General features: G+C 35.7%; 1 protein-coding gene across 1 annotated transcript in view; it reads right to left on the bottom strand.

The window, feature by feature from the left end:
• Positions 1-16,857, bottom strand: part of ENPP3 (ectonucleotide pyrophosphatase/phosphodiesterase 3) — an 81,795-nt gene that overhangs the window by 6,213 nt on the left and 58,725 nt on the right. Inside the window, exons 17-24 of the mRNA XM_068984992.1 lie at positions 16,663-16,750; positions 15,572-15,750; positions 13,888-13,939; positions 12,034-12,188; positions 5,357-5,492; positions 3,303-3,380; positions 2,493-2,625; positions 666-822 (exon numbers count right to left, since the gene is read on the bottom strand). Of these exons, the coding sequence (XP_068841093.1) occupies positions 666-822; positions 2,493-2,625; positions 3,303-3,380; positions 5,357-5,492; positions 12,034-12,188; positions 13,888-13,939; positions 15,572-15,750; positions 16,663-16,750 (978 nt within the window). The remainder of the gene's footprint in view (positions 1-665; positions 823-2,492; positions 2,626-3,302; positions 3,381-5,356; positions 5,493-12,033; positions 12,189-13,887; positions 13,940-15,571; positions 15,751-16,662; positions 16,751-16,857) is intronic.

The following is a 16,857-nucleotide window of genomic DNA, read 5'->3' as shown; positions in this document are numbered from 1 at the left end:
TTGAATGACTTCAGTAAAGACCAATTATCAGGATGCATATTTTTTCTATGAAGAACATATATGAAGTCAAAGTAAATATTTACATGTAATTTGCCTTGATCCACAAGATTTTGAAGTGGCCTAGTACATGATATTAAACAAGGAATGTCATTTGAACCAACTTATTTTGTAAATATATGTATATATTTAGGAAAATATACATATATACATAATATATATATTTTTTCAGACCTCATGTTTCAAGTTGATGGGATTTTTATATTTATGTATTCACTTAGGAAGCATTAATTTCGTGCCAACATTGGGACAGAACCTTAAGGTATGCATTCAGAATAAAAGATTAATAAGCTACAACCCTTCCCTTATTAGTGAATGTGAGTAAATATATCTAAACAAAATATATATGACAAGCATATATAAACACATGTTCATGTAAGCATATACATGTTTACATTAATATTTAAATATTCATGTTTAAATTAATGTTAATTACATAGAGATCAGTAGTCTAAGGGAAAGTTCAAAAACGAGGTCACATTTAGTACGACTCTAACCTAGAAAACACCTAAAATATGTACTGTAGTCAGAACCACCTTATGAAAGCCCAGATGAGCTCTGATGAATCATTTTCTCTGGGCCCAGGGCCTCTCTGGGGGCATACTCACAGGACAACTTTCCACATTGGTAGGTCGATGAGGGATGACAAAGGGTAAGACGTCCAACCAGCCAGTGCAGGCATCAGGGGTTTGGCTCTGATTTTTACAACTAGTCAACACCACGAAGTAGTGCGTTGGAATGGGAACACTGGTGTTGACTGCATAGCTAAAAGCAAAATTGAAAACATTTGATGTTATTGTACTTTTGCTTCTGAAGATTATGTGTCTATATATATATATATTTTTTTTAAGAAACACCAAGGTAAAATTATAGCTAAAGAAAGTAAATAAATAGAAAATATAAAATCTTATCACACATTTTTAAACCTTATTGAGCCAGAATCAAGATTTACAGAAGTCCAAGCTTGGTCATTCTACCATGGAAAATATTAGAATACAAAGAAAAGCAGAGCATGATATTCTGCCTCCCAGTTTTGTTGACTTTATACTTTCTAGGGACATTTCCTAATAGAGCAGGGGCTGGGAATGAAGGATCTGGGAATCCAAGACTAGCTGCACACTTCTACTAGGCATTGGGTGTGTACTAATCCTCTAATATTCTATGACTTTCTAAGTTTCCTCAGCTTTAACACGGAGGTGATCCTGTGGTACCATTTTCACAGCATAGACAGGGATAAATTCATACAACTGATCTGACAGCCCTTTAGTCTCAGATAACAAACATAAAAGTGCCTTTAAAAGTTTCAAGTGCCAAATAAAGGTAAGCTATTAGTGTGAGTCCACTAACAGGAAAATGAACTGGTATAAGTATGGTATAAGTGGTATAACTATGTTACTGTGATTTAGAATCAGAGCTAGACTGCCTGGGTTCTGGCTTTACTACTTAGCTATGGAACTTACACAAGTTTCTTAACCTCTCTGTGCTTCAGTTTCTTATTCTAAATGGGAGCTAATGGAATTTAACATGAGGATCTTTCTCAGATTAAATAAAGTATCTGTAAATGCTTAGAAGCGTACCTAGCTTGGAGTAAAGTGCTATCAAACATTTGCTAGAATTATTAAATGGAGAAAGACAGGATCAATAAACACTGACATAAGGACAAGGCAAACAAAATTTAAAAGGTGACAAGCTTAATTAGTGGTCATAAATGTTATCTTATCAGAAGGTATAAGTAGAGATCATTGTTTTACACAGTCTAGGCTTAGACATTACCATAGTTTAGTACATTTAGTTTAGTACATTTCTATTATCTATTTTGATAATATAAAAATCATGGATGACACTTCAACTCTCTGTTCCTGAGACCTGGATTCAGGAGTAATCCTTAGCAATCTATATGACTAAGTTTAGTACAAAAATATACAGCTTAGTTTACAAAGACAGTTGTAAATATAAAGTTTATAAAGATAAACAGGACTAGTTTTCTACAGGACACCTATAATCTCTCCTGGGAGATACTTTCACGAATCATCCACTATTTGAAATATTGGGCAATATTTTGAATAGTCACTTCTTGATTTTTTTTATTTATTGCTGAAATGGTTCTCTACTTTCTGATAGCACAGTGAGCATTCCCTGCTTCCTTAGCTGCAACAAAACTATGTTTTCCTTTCTCATTAGTTTAGAAATTTTCCAAATAAAAAATTTGCTAAACCTTTCCTGGACATTTTTTTCTTTGCCTGTTGGTTTAAGTCTTTACCATATAAAATTTTTGTGAATTCTTTTGATAGACTAGTTGAAAATAGTCAACAATTATATCTCTACATAAATATGTTATATAATAGAATACTGAGTTTTAATTTAAAATATTTAGGTTTCCCCTTATGGTACCCTATTGCTAAATCAAAATGTCCATTTGGTTTCAAATTACTTACGCTGCAATTTCATCTGGAGCATCAAAATGGCCATCATAATCATAATCAAATATTGGTCCACTAACCACATTGACTCCATTTCTTTCCATGGCATATTTTACAAGGAGAACACTATGGAAGTAATTCCACATGGCTAAAAATAAAGGAATAAAGTGCTTAAAATATCTACCTTTGTTGAACATGGAAATATTTTCTATTATAAACAAGTACATTTAAATAGCATCCAATTCTACTTCAATACTTGTCAGTGGTCACTGAGGAATTCTGCAAAACAGTCTAAGCAGCAAAACTAAATAGCCACATCCATGGTAGGTATTGTTGTTGATGTAGTTGCAGTCTTGAAATTATAGTTAAATATGTCTCCGAAGGCCTTCCGAGGGCTGAACTGCTTTGGAGACAATATTAAACAATGATCAGAACATACATACTGCCGTTTTAATTATGACTCGGGATGAACACATTTCATTTACTTATGGTGAGTGTCAGAAAAATTTTATTTTGTATGGAAATAATACATTTGCATTATTATATACAATTGTACATATATAAATACAAATGTGTACAATTTTTTAAAGTTTTATTTTGTGATTATCTCTTTACAGTAAAATTAGGATTAAAATATTATCAAATTTCTAGCAACAAGTCGCTCAAAGTTCAAGTAAGGTGAAAAGAATTTATGTTAAATATCCTTCCTGTTTCAATATTTAAAACATAAGAACAAAATGACTAGTAACATAAACAAATTTCAGTTAAGGATGTGTCTAGAAATTCAAAGAGTCACCAAAATTAATAATCTAAGTATATACTTACTTTTGAATGCTTCATACATAGGGACCAAATTACTTGTAATTAAAGCATCATATTGACTATTGGAAGTTCTATTGTTTGCTGCAAAACAAATAAATCTTATTAACTCAAGCTACAAAAGAATATATAGCATTCTATATAATAGGCCTATTACTATTACATTTTAATGTAAATTTATTAACACAAAAAACACAGAGTCACAAAACACTCTCTGGTAGACGTCATTCATAATTCAGGCAGTCTTATGCATCTGATACCTTGCAGATGGTTGGTGACCCTCAAGAAGATATGTCCATGTCCTATCATCCCATCACCTCAGAAGGTGATAGGTAGAAAAATAGTGTCTTCACAAATGTAATTAAATTAAGGCTTCAAGATAAGATTATACTGAATTTACAAAGAAAGTGAATGTTTTAGTTGCTCAGTTGTGCCCAACTCTTAATGCAGCCCACCAGGAATTTAACATGAGGATCTTTCTCAGATTAAATAAAGTATCTGTAAATGCTTAGAAGCGTACCTAGCTTGGAGTAAAGTGCTATCAAACATTTGCTAGGCTTTGTAATTGGCTTTGAAGACTCAGGGACATGACGTCTAGCAGAGTGTGTGCTGGGTGTGTGTACTCTGGACCCAGAATCCTGGGGTTGGAATCCCAGCTCTGCTGACCCACTTGGGCAATATGCTATGTCTCTCTGTGCTTCATTTGTCTCATAGCATCTCTCGCTGAAATATTGAGAGGATTTAAATTCCTGCAAGCCTATGAGTGTTTCTTATAACACTATTTTTATTTAAACTGCACTTGGCTACCTTAACTAATACTCTATTGAAAGGCCAACGTATGGGCACCGAAAGGCAAAGAGAAGCAAGATTTTTTGGCTTTTTTCTTAAAGATTTCAGATGCTGTTCACAGTCCTCAGACCCTCTATAACTTTTCTACTTTTTAAATTAAACTCTGAAAGTTGGAAAGTCAATAAACATTATCTTCTTTTCAGAGAAAAATAAGAATTTGCCCAGAATGGAACTGCTAACAGAATTTGTAATGAAAAATTAGAAGGGAGTTTCATTCTAGCCTTGATATTTTTTGAGACAAGCTGTTTAGCTTTTAATTTCATTTCCTTATCAAGGCAAACATTTATAAATCAACCAATATCTTAAGGCTTAACAGACACTATTTTATGGGTCAATTTAAAAATTTTTGTGGATCAAATGTTGCAACTATTTCAGATTTGTCCTAGGGTTTACATACATTTGATGGAGCTCTAATTGTCTCTAGAGATTATAGTAAGATACATCAGTTTATTATCCTAATTCTGTTAGGAATTTTGAATCAATGTAATATTTGCTTTCATTGAGCCTTTTCTCTTCCACTGTAAGCCTCAGAATCTCTGAATTATAAATCTCTAAAGTGACCTTTTTGGTTATGGCTTCCAGAAAACTGAAGCCAAATATCTGGAAAAAACCCTTTCCCAGAAGTTAAAATTGTTGAAAATCTCTTGAGTAAATTAAGGAAACGACAACCCTTGCTGAACAGAGAAGAGATTTGAGTTTTAGAAAAATCACACCAGCTTTTGCATGTTCCCAAGAGAAAAACTTTCTGAAAAAATATTTCAAGTTCATTCAGCTGCTTAATCCGCAGTTTAAAGCTGTTGGGTATACAGCATGAGCAAAAGGCCCAAATTCCAGGCTAATTTGTCTTCATACTCACAGCTGCATTCTCTATGCAAGCCTTAGCATGGAGAAAAAAAAAAAAAAATGTTTTTTTAAACGCTTGTGTCCTTCTCCAAAGAGACTTCAGTTTTAAAATTAAACTTAAACCTGCCGAACTCTCTGAACATCTGGGCCAGATCAGAGCTGATGTGTGGTTCCCAGTGCAAAATTTATTAGCTTTTATTATAGCTGTTGCACTGCTCCAGGCTGGCCCACAACCACTGGAAACCTCCTGGGCAGCTAGTTTAGCCCAAGCAGGTAGTTTTGGTGGGGAGCATATGTTTAAGGCACATGCCCACATCCAGCTGATGAGGGCTTTCTAAGCTGCTGCTCTAAAAAAGAGTTATACAAACCAGGAGGATAGAGGAAGCCGTGGGTGATATTCTTGTCTGCTAAAGAGAAGGAACAATTCTGGCTCTCAGAAGGAGCCACCCTGACATCAGCCCGCAGACAGTCTGGGACAGTGGGAGGAAGAGGCGATGTGTCTCCCTGTTGAAAGAGAGAAGAGAAGAAAAAATGACGCCCACGTGTGGCTCACCCGTCCCCTTATATGGTTTGTAACTTCCCTAGAATGTTTTTCACTTAACCTTTTCCTATTTTCTTAGTGAATCAGGTCTACGCAAGTGATGGAAATGGATGTCTTCAGCAATGTTTTCTTCTGTGGTTCCCTTCTGGTTAGGGACACAGGGAGGGCAAATCAAATACACTTTGGAAAGGATTATTTGCAGAATAAAACCTGAACTGAGTACAGAGAAGTAATGAGAGCTACTCCTAAACATCCAAATCCTTTTGGGGATCTAACTTTTAGGTGGTAATTTATATTGTGCTTGCAATTAAAAATTTAAAATAAATATAAACAATTTATTTTTAAAATATAGACAGAATTAAGAATAGTATTTTTCAGTTGAACAAGAACTTCTAGTGTTACCTAAGATTAACTTAAAGAAGCTATAGTTGTATGAATTTACTTAATTGGGAACTTTAATAAATTTGTAGCTATGCTTTATTGGTTATGAAATATAAGAATTTTTTTATTTTCTTTGCAACTTTATTTAAAGAATGACACAATAATTTATTTACTAGCTGGTGTCCTATAAATGTGCCACCTAAGTACTTAAGGTGATATAGTATTATATAATCATATTTTGATTAGCATATGAGTATATAAACATTTTGCTATTCCTTTAAATTTTTCAGAGATTTTGATTCATAAGCTCTCTATTGCCCTCTGTGTACTTATTTTTTAAAAAAATTATTTCATAATTTATAAAAGAGAAGATTAAATTAAATTAGAATGTTCTTCCTCTATTCACTATATTGTGTTAAAAGCAAAAATTAGCTATGATGTCTAATAAGGGGGTTGCAAGAGTTGGACTCAACTCAGTGACTAAATCACGACTACCTCTAAAACATACGTGGTGATTATTTTATTAATATAGGCATATATCAAATCATCACATTATACACATTATATGTCAATTATATCTCAATAAAGTTGGGGAAAAATAAATAAAATGCACAAGATCAGTTAACAAAGGAAAAGGCAAGTTACCCTGTGTGTTATCCCCAAGATGAGATATAGAACAGATGGGAGATGATGAGGGGAAGGACAAGTGGAGAAAGTACCCCTAACATACTGCAGTACTCCAGTTGGAAAAAACTATACAGAAGTTGAGTAAATTTCTCAACTTGATTGTACACAAACATTTATCTTTGCTTCCTTCTGAAATCCTACTAAAAGAACAGTAATAATAAAGACACATAAGAGATGATAAAAATTTTTCAGAAACAGGAAGTTAAAGAAACGTATTTGTTTACTACTGTAACCTTGACTTGGTGAGCCAGTGAACATGGACAAGCAACAGCCTGTGGTTGGGGAAAGCCCAAAGAAGCTGAATCTTACTGTAGGACACCAGAGGCGTAGAACTTGGGAGTCTCCTAACGACAGGGGATGTGTGTAAAGTTGGAAAGAAGAGGGTAGGTTGAAAGTCTGTAAAAGAGGCCAGACAGAATGTTTGCTCACTGGAGAGGCTGAACCAGAAGGACAACCAGGCTAAAGCACACGTACACAGCAACGGAATTAAATTTAAAAATCTATGTACTGAATGGTAAGATTCCCTCCTGTCTCATCGTCCCTGTGTATGTTGATTCAGATTAGAAGTGTCCTTTCTTTGGAAAACAAACCAGCCTGAAAAGAAAATTAGATACAATTGAGAATCTCCAACGAGATGTCTGGTCCTCCTAATTCATCTATAATGGAGCCTATCAGCTGGCAAGCCCCGGCCCTGTAACTTAGTGTTTCACCCTTAAAACATGAACTGGCAGCCAAGAACCATCAGATATATTCGTTGGGCTTGAGAAGAGGAACCAAGAAGAAAAACAGACAATGCAGAGAGTGGAAGAAAACTCTCTTCTTAGCTAGATGAGTGTACATATGGTATCATAAAGAAAGAGCAGAAAGCATTTTTAAAGGAAGGAGATAAGAGAAAGTGCTCTTGGGATTTAAAATATGACAGCAGAAATAAAATTTTCAATAAGCTCTAGAAAATGAAATTGCAGCTATTTCTCAAAAAGTGAATTAAAAACAAGAGATAGAAAAAAAGGAGAAGCATATACAAACATTAGAAGTCTAATATCATATTAATTTTGAAGAAAACATATTTCTAAAATTCTAAAGCTATTCCATAATTATGCATATTATTTAGAATAAAAACATTTTGAGATGCACATTTGAGATGAAGTCTCAAATATATATCTTCCCTTCTTCCTTTCTTAGGAAGCTCCTCAGTGATATAGCCACCAAAACAAGGAGTAGATTAAGAAATATGAAGGTATTTGTTTTAGATACAGTATATCCACTCTCACCATTTATTTCATTGTCCTGTTGGTGATGGACACTAGAATGCTAAAAGCATTTGTTCATATTCTTTCAAAAACATAAACTGAATAATTCTGAATGACCAGGTTTCTTTGCTTGGTAGAAAGGGGCACATAAAGATGTTGCAGGGACTTCCCTGGTGGTTCAATGGTTAAGACTTCATGCTTCCATTGCAGAGGGCAGGGGTTCAGTTTCTGGTGAAGGAGGTTCTGCGTGCCACTAGGTATGGCCAAAAAAAGATGTTGCAAAGTGAGAGAACCAGGGAGACTTACAGCTAACCCAGTAAACCATATGGACACCCAGAATATTGAGTTGATGTTTAATCCTGCCATCTTTTCTGAGTTCCTTAGAGTTTTTTTTAAGTCAGAGGATAGAAAGTCAGGAAAACAATAAATAGAACTCAGACACTCAGATGAAATCTGAACTCTCTAGCTCTCAAAATTCTTCAAGGGAAGTAGATGATGAACACAGACAGGAAAGTGAGATACTTTCTGGTTGGGCATGAAGACAAAGCAGATCTTAAAAAGGGATAAAATTATTTTTATTGAAATTATAAACTCTCCTTATCTGTAGGCTGAATGTCAAAGCTAAAACATATTTATAGGAAGATGGAAGAACTGCTATCTTGCTTTACGGTAAGAATAACAATTATACACATTTTAAAATTATTTTTCTGGTCATATCATTTTTTTTTCTATAGGGAAAAATATTTATTACAGTTCAAAAAATCTTTTGCAATACACAACAATGTCCCTAGTTTTTAAAGACTCACAAAACATATTTGGGTCATAATTTATAATATCACTGCTAACAAGCTTTAGAAACAAAAAAGGCTTTGTAAATATTCCATCATTTGAAATTTATACATATGTATACACATGTACATATATATACATATATATATATATATATATATCCTTCTCCCTATATATAGGCAGAGGGAGATATCTTTCAAAGTGTCCTTGATTTTCTTCTCTGAAAAAGCCCTTTGACTTCATATTCAATTTCTGAATTGTATATGCTAAATAACAATTGTAATTTTTGCTATTATTTTAAATTTTCTACCTAGCAACAACAACAAAAAAAACGAACACTTTACATCTTCCTGCTGAGGAAGCACAAAAGCAAAATCCTTATACAGTCTGATCAACCTTAACAGTTTTGAAGCAATTGCTCTAGGACCTTGATTTCAAATCACAACTACTTCCCCAAAACTCTTCTGAGATAATAACAACAACAATTAGAAAACCCACCAAAGCCACAGAAAAACAAAAGCTCCATAAAACTTAAAAACACAAGCCAATTGGGTCCACGCTCCAAAAAGTGCTTATTTAAAGTCTGATTTTTCAAACACAGACCTGATTTACAACATTTTTTATGTGAATCTCAAAACATCCTTGTATGTAATTTTCTTGAACCACAACATACTAACAGAGTAATTTCTGAATTAGAAAGCAGAAAATTGCTAGAATTCCATCCTGTCACATGGAGGGAGAAATACACAAGCAGTTCTGTGGGACCAGTGAAAGGACAGGAACTTTGGGTAACAAAGACGCTCGTTTTAAAACAATAACAAAAAAAGAATTGTACTAAACTCCTAGTCTGAGCCCACTTAAAATCTCTCTGCCTCTGGTTTCCGCTAAAGCTCATATAAATTCAGGAATGCAAGACAGCAGGGGAAAGTATTAGAAACATAAACATTCCCCTTACCAGCACATAATCCCAGGTACCTAGAGTTTTCAAAAGAGAATTGACTAATAAAACTGGCCATGAACATACTGCCCCTCTCAAAATCAAAAACAAACAGAAATTAGTTTTAAGGAATGAATAACTTCATATTTGTTTCATAATATGCTTCACAGTATGTTCACTGTATGAAAATCACAAATAACTGAACACTGCGCCTATTAAGAAATTGATGTCGCCATTAACCATACATATGAACTCAGGTAACTTTGTAAAATATTTGCCAACATTGGAAAACAACATGAGTGCTTGTCTACCACTGGCCACAATTAAACCATTGTCAGCAGGAGAGTTGGCTTTGAGAACAAAAAAAGCCTTAATTAGTTGTGGGAAAACATGCTTATTTTTCTCCAAAACTCTTGAATTGGAACAAGAAGAGTAAATAAACTGGATACCACCGATCACTTCCTTTCCATAAAAAGAGATGGAATATCTGTATCCTTAGCAAAGAACAGTAATAAGTAGGGGTTTGTCATCAGAATCTTTGTATCTAAAATAACAATTTTCTCTACAAAAAATAGCTTCCTGATTATTTACCTTTGTGGTTGGGAGTACTGCTTTCTCTTTAACTCTTTAAAAATAATGGTTGGGATTAATTTATCCAGTGTATTCACTTAGTAAACTTTTACTGGGCAGCTGTATGGTCCTGGGGAATGCCTTAAATAAAACCATTCCTACCATGAATGAGTGCTTGGGTTGATTTTTGGCAGATTGATTTTTGCTGTTATTTATTTTTTCCTAATTGTTAATGAGGTTCAATTGCTTGGTCCATATCTTTTGCCCATTTATTAAGTAAGATGCTTGTGATTCTCTTGTTTATAGGCAGAAATTTACAGCCTGTTCTGGATCCTAAGTACTATTCTGTATACTCATCACTTATAGTGGTGCTTTAGTCACTAAGCAGGTCCAAGTGCTTGTGACCCCATGAACTGTGGCCTGCCAGGCTCCTCTGTCCATGGGATTTCCTAGGCAAGAATACTGGAGTGGGTTGCCATTTCCTTCTCCTGTATACTCATCATTTGTTTCTTATATGAAATGCAAATCCATCCATAACTTAGTTTTTTGCAACACATTAATGTAAATTAATCAATTTCCTTTGAATTATTTTAGTTTTTGTTGTTGTTCTATGTACTAAGAATTCCTTCCTTATCCTAAGGCCATAGAGATATACACAAGAGAAAATATGGGTTTGCTGTTCACATCTGGGTCTATAATTTCACCAGTAATTTAATTTTGTATATGATGTCAAGTAAGGAGCTGAGATTTTTTTTTTCTTATGGAAGCCAATTGTCCCAGTGACATTAATTGAAAAGGAGTTTGCCAAATAGTAAAAACAAACAGAGGATTGAAACAATTGGATTCTCAACTTCAATCTGGAGAGACCTGACCCCTATTATATGCATATAAGTCTAGCCTGACTTCTTAGAGGGCTAAACCCTATAGGAGAAAATTACCTCTTATTCACGTTATGTTTATTGTACCTGCCATGGTACACAACAGATAGTATAGTATTTTAAAGTAATCAAATAAATAACAAAACCTTTTATAAATAAATTAGCATCACCTCTTAGGTGCACCCACCAATACTTGGGAAATACCAAATGAAACATGTGCCTCTGTACTTCCTGTTGCTTCTCTTTGAAATCTTTTTTCTGCCTGCCACACCAGTTGGCCAACTGGCCTGTAAACACTCTACTTTCTTCAAGCAAAACACCAAGTATCCCTCTTTTGCACTCATGTACCACTTGCAAGTATTTGCAAGTAAAACCTGGGACACTGTCCTACAAACCACAAGCCCAGTGGGCTCCTTTTGGTATCTCTACTGGAAATCAAAATTCCGCATTTAAAATGTCAAAGAACTACAAATTGGGTCATTTGTAGTGATGTGGATGAAACTAGAGTCTGTCAAACACGGTAAAGTAAGTTAGAAAGAGTAAAATGAATACGAGATCTTAACACATATGTGGAATCTAGAAGAATGAAACTGATGAACCTATCTGCAGGGCAGGAATAGAGAGAGACACAGATGTAGAGAACAGCTTGTGGACCCAGCAGGGGAAGGAGAGGGTGGCATGACTTGAGAAGGCGGCACTGATACATACACATTAGCATGTGTAAGACAGGCAGCTAGTTGGAAGCTGCTGCACAGCAGAGGGAGCTCAGCTCAGTGCTCTCTGATGAGAGAAGGGTGGGATGTGGGGGCTGGGCGGGAGGTTCAAGAAGGAGGGATGTATGCACACATATGGCTGATTCACACTGTTGTACAGCAGAAACTGACACAACATTGTAAAGCAATTATAGTCCAATTTTAAAAATAAATTAAAAAATAGTATCACTCTGAAAGAAAAACCAAACAAACTACAGTTTCTTTCCAGCCTCTGTGGACCAATGGATATGGTAACTTACTGGTTTAGGGACCGTATATGAGCTCCAAAGCGGCATCCTGAGAGTTTTGTCAAATCCACTGACATATTCCTTGTGATAAAGGAGACAGGGCTCCTTGTTCTTCTGTATAAGCCTGGGCCTCCCAAATGGCAAATTGAGTTTCTCTGTTGCTGTTACTAAAATAAAAATAACATAAAATAAAAATGTGAAATTAGCAAATGTTTCTATTGCACAGCCTGGCTCTGAGCTCTTGGCTCAGATGGTAAAGAATCTGCCTGCAATGCAGGAAACTCAGGTTTAATATCTGGGTCAGGAAGATACCCAGGAGAAGGGAATGGCAACCCACTGCAGTAAATAATTGTTGCCTGGAGAATTCCATGGACAGAGGAGCCTGGCAGTCTACAGTCCATGGGGTCTATGCATAGAAACCACCTATCTCTGATGGATTACTATTTTCCAGGTACTCTGGACACGACTGAGTGACTTCACTTTCACTTGTCACTTTCATGCATTGGAGAAGGAAATGGCAACCCACTCCAGTGTTCTTGCCTGGAGAATCCCAGGGACGGGGGAGCCTGGTGGGCTGCTGTCTATGGGGTCACACAGAGTCAGACATGACTGAAGCGACTTAGCAGCAGCAGCTGGTAACTCTTTTACTTATTTAACCTCTTTGCGTCTAACAACAACCCTATGAGGTAGGTGTTATTATTCCATTCTACAAATTATGAAACTAAGGCTTAGATAAATTACTTAGCTAAACAGCTAACAGTTCACAAGACATACTTGAAGAGATAAAACCTTAAAATTAAAAGCACATACTTATAACAGAGATTAATCACTTTGCTGATTGTCCTAGGAAAGAAATTGGAATTTTATTAAAAGTATGTCTTAATGTATTTATTCTTTTTTGTTTGCCATTATATTCCAGATTTCATCAAGCACTGATGGCTAAAAATCCTGCAAAGTATTTATGCCATGGAATAACAATAGATTATAAGATTATCAAAATAGCCAACATATTTCCTGAACTTTTACTGTGTGAAAAGCACTATTCTAAGTACAGACATATATTAACTCATTTAATCTTCATAACAGGTCTAAAAATAGGTATTTCCAGTTTACAAATGACAAAACAGGCCTAGAGAGTTTTGTACAAGAATACTTAAAAGATAACATGTTGACAATAGTTAATAATACAGTATTTCGCATTTGAAACTGACTGAAAGCAAACTTTTAAAGCCGTAATTATAAGAAAAACAATTATAACTGTGTATGGGGACAGATGTTAAATAGACTTATTGTGATGGTCATTTCACAATAAATATAAATATCAAGTCATTATATTGTGTACCTGAAACTACTATAATGTTATATATCAATTATATCACAATTAAAAATTTTTAAGTAAAAAATAAAAGAGATAACAGGTAATAATTACATTACTTCAGACCAGACACTTCTAAATTCTTTCTACCCATCCGCTCTTTTAATCTTTACAGTTACATGAGATGAGTACTATTTTTATAGGTGAGAAGTCTGAGATACAGAGAGGTTAAGTAATCTGGCCCAGGTTACACAGCTGGCAAGCAGTAACACAGGACTTAAACCCAGGCAATTTGTCTTTTCACATATAAAAAAGTGAATAGAGGATTATAGGTGATGCATAGCCATTTCAAGGAGTCTGTCCCATGCTTGGAATCATTGCAACTACTGCGGGCTTGTTATGTTGTGATTAGATTCCCTCCTGTGTATTGACAATAAAATCTTCATGGTCAAAAGAGACTGTAAGCTTATTTCAGAGAAGCCCCAAAAAGACAATATGGTGTTTTGTTAGGGCTAAACAACAAAGATTTAATATAGTTTCTATTGACTTACTTTCATCTTGGGTGAGATTTAGCATTTGATTCACACGTTCAAGGTCAGAATTCTGCAAGATAATGTGGGAGATGGGGAAGAAGTGAATCAAAGTAACAACATATGTTTTACAAGGTACCAAGATTACTTCTGTAGTAATCGCATAAATGTTTTACTACTGAACAAAAAAGTCAGACTAACTTGAGTTTAAATACCGGTTATTTCACTAACTTAAAGATACGGAGATATTACTATTTGCAGGAATACATTTTTTGTGTGGGAAGTTGCAAAGAAAAAATTGATAAGGCTGATCGTTTTGACTGTGATTGGAATCAACTACTAAGCTGGGATGACAACATCCCAGGGCTTCTCACGTTTTACTATATGTGCATGCAACTCCCTTGAGGGTCTTGCTTCAGTGCAAATTTTGGTTCGGTGTATGCCTGAGCTCAGTAGGGCCTGAGATTCTGAATCTCCAGTCAGCTTGCAAGTGATGCAGATGTTGATCCTGGGACCACACTTTGAGCAGGAAGGGACCTTCCTTACAGAGAACTTGTGTTTTCCAGTCAGATAGACTGAGCTTCTGTGACATTGGACAATTCATCTAACTTTTCAGAGTCCTCTTTATCTCTAAAGAGGGGAATAAAACACCTGCTTCATAACATTTATTATCATTACTTTAAATAGTGGTTCTACTGAGGTTATCTGGAGCAGTAGGAAACCCACACCTTTACTCTGATCTTCAGTGTAGATTAGATTTTTTGCGGGAAGTTTAGATTTTTGTCCCTTTAAATCGTTTTTGGTTGGTAATTTATTCATGCCCTTATTTCTGTGATATAATGTTATTTTGAGGATTAGAGAATGGAAAGTCTTCCCTGTCCCCTGAATGTAAGAAACAATTCTTACCTGAGGCAGCAACTGATTACTTAGCTTTACAACCACCCTTGGAACTTGGCATCAAGTGTACCTTGACATTAGTTTGAGCTTGATAGACTCCTGATAACTGCATTCCAACTCCATTCTGAAATCCCAGCCCTACCCATGTGCTCCAATTCGTGCAGAGGTGTAGGGGCTTTCTCCTTGTATTCTGAGTTCCTGTTCTGATTGCTAGCCTTTGGGAAACCCCTCTTAGCACTGGAATCTCACCTTGTTGAGAGTCTCCAGGAATCTGAAATCCTATTCCTGAACTAGTTTTGGCACTTGACCACTAAAAAGACCTTCCCAGTGCTGACTGTCAACCAGTGTCCAAGCGTTGATCAAATACCTCCCACTGAAAATGCTAGACTTCCTGCTGATCAGACTCAACACCACCTACTCTAGTGGGTGTGTCTGATGCTAGATCTCAGTCCTTGGCCCCTCTAGGTATTGTTCTGAAATAAGCAAGTTTGACCATATGATTCTTGAGCTGTAGGAGAGGTATTTTATGAGGAAAATCAAAGAGAGCCCCAGGATTCCACTGTTTTGAATGATCAAGGACAGTTAGCCCACCATGGAGTAACAATTGCCAAATAGTGCTTTCCAGTTTACCAAACATAGTCAAAAACTTAATCTTGCAATGTATTTCTTATTTCCAGATAAGGTTCAGAGAAACCACATACTCATTTAGTCAATATCTGAGCTAAATTAGAAACCTGGTTGTTAGCTACCCTGGTTATGGATGAGCTTGCCCTTTACACTCTTATGGATCCATAAAGTTATTACTTACGTTTGGTATTCTGGGGCATGAACATGCTAGAGTATCTGTGGGCAATGGAGCAGTAAAGCCACAAACAGAAAACTTTGACAATTCCTCTGCATGGGACGGTTCATAAAAAGGCACCTTCAGAAGATGGTTTAAACTACCATGGGTACCATTGTTTGGTGCTGGTTGAATGTGTAGCAGATCTGTTTAAAAAATAAATTCAAAGGAGTTTTAAATTAGAAGGCAGCAACATCTATGCAGAAGATGATAGAAAGCAAACACCTGCTGTTTACTTCTTTAATAAATTCTGCTGTGTATGCCATTTGGTTTACCAGCTTTCCCTTTCCTTCCCAATTTACCTACCTCATCTTTCTAGAAAATAGAAACAAAAAAAAAAAAAAAAGAGAGAGAGAGAGAGAGAAAAAAAGAAAATAAGAACAGTTGCTCTAAATGAGCCACAGGAATATTCATGAACTGTTTCTGTTCCTCCAGAGAGAAGTATCTTTGCTTAAATGGTCACTTTATGCCTTAAGCATATCATGGATTTCTAGCATAAAAAGCTCTGAGAAGGCAATGGCACCCCACTCCAGTACTGTTGCCTGGAGAATCCCAGGGATGGGGGAACCTGGTGGGCTGCCGTCTATGGGGTTGCACAGAGTCGGACACGACTGAAGTGACTTAGCAGCAGCAGCAGCAGCATAAAAAGCTATACTTTTGGTAAGAACAATTTTGTGTGCTTAGTCGCTCAGTTGTGTTACTCAATCGTGTCTGACTCTTGTGACCTCATGGACTGTAGCCCGCCAGGCTCCTCTGTCCATGGGATTCTCCAGGCAAGAATACTGGAGCCATTTCCTTCCAAATATTTTTGCCATTTCCTTCTCTTCTCCCAAGGTTTAGTGTCTATCGTTACTTTAAAAAACCTCACACTTATAGCTGAATAATTCTGATTAATAAATATTTCTCCCTTGTCTTTTTCTACTTTCTGTCTTCCTAAGACAGAGCATCTACTTCTAGGATATCACCTAGAAGTGATATCAGCATATCACCAACTTCAAAATTCATATTTTTGAAACTCAATTCACATTTGATTGTTGAATATATATGGATATACTTACCACATAATAGGTTATAGACTTCAATATTGTCAAATGGTTCAACTTCAGTCTTCTGTTTAAAACTGGGTCCATGTGCCAAAAAGATAGCCTAGGCATTAAAAGTCCAGTTACTAAATGCCATGTAAACTCAAAAACAGATAAGAGACATGATTTAACAACTCTTCTATTCATATCTTATTCCTCTGTAAGGAATGC

This window comes from Capricornis sumatraensis, chromosome 13 (genome assembly GCF_032405125.1).
Source record: "Capricornis sumatraensis isolate serow.1 chromosome 13, serow.2, whole genome shotgun sequence".
Lineage (NCBI taxonomy): Eukaryota > Metazoa > Chordata > Mammalia > Artiodactyla > Bovidae > Capricornis > Capricornis sumatraensis.
Note: the sequence above shows the minus strand (reverse complement) of the source record. Positions and strands in the feature narration are given on the sequence as shown.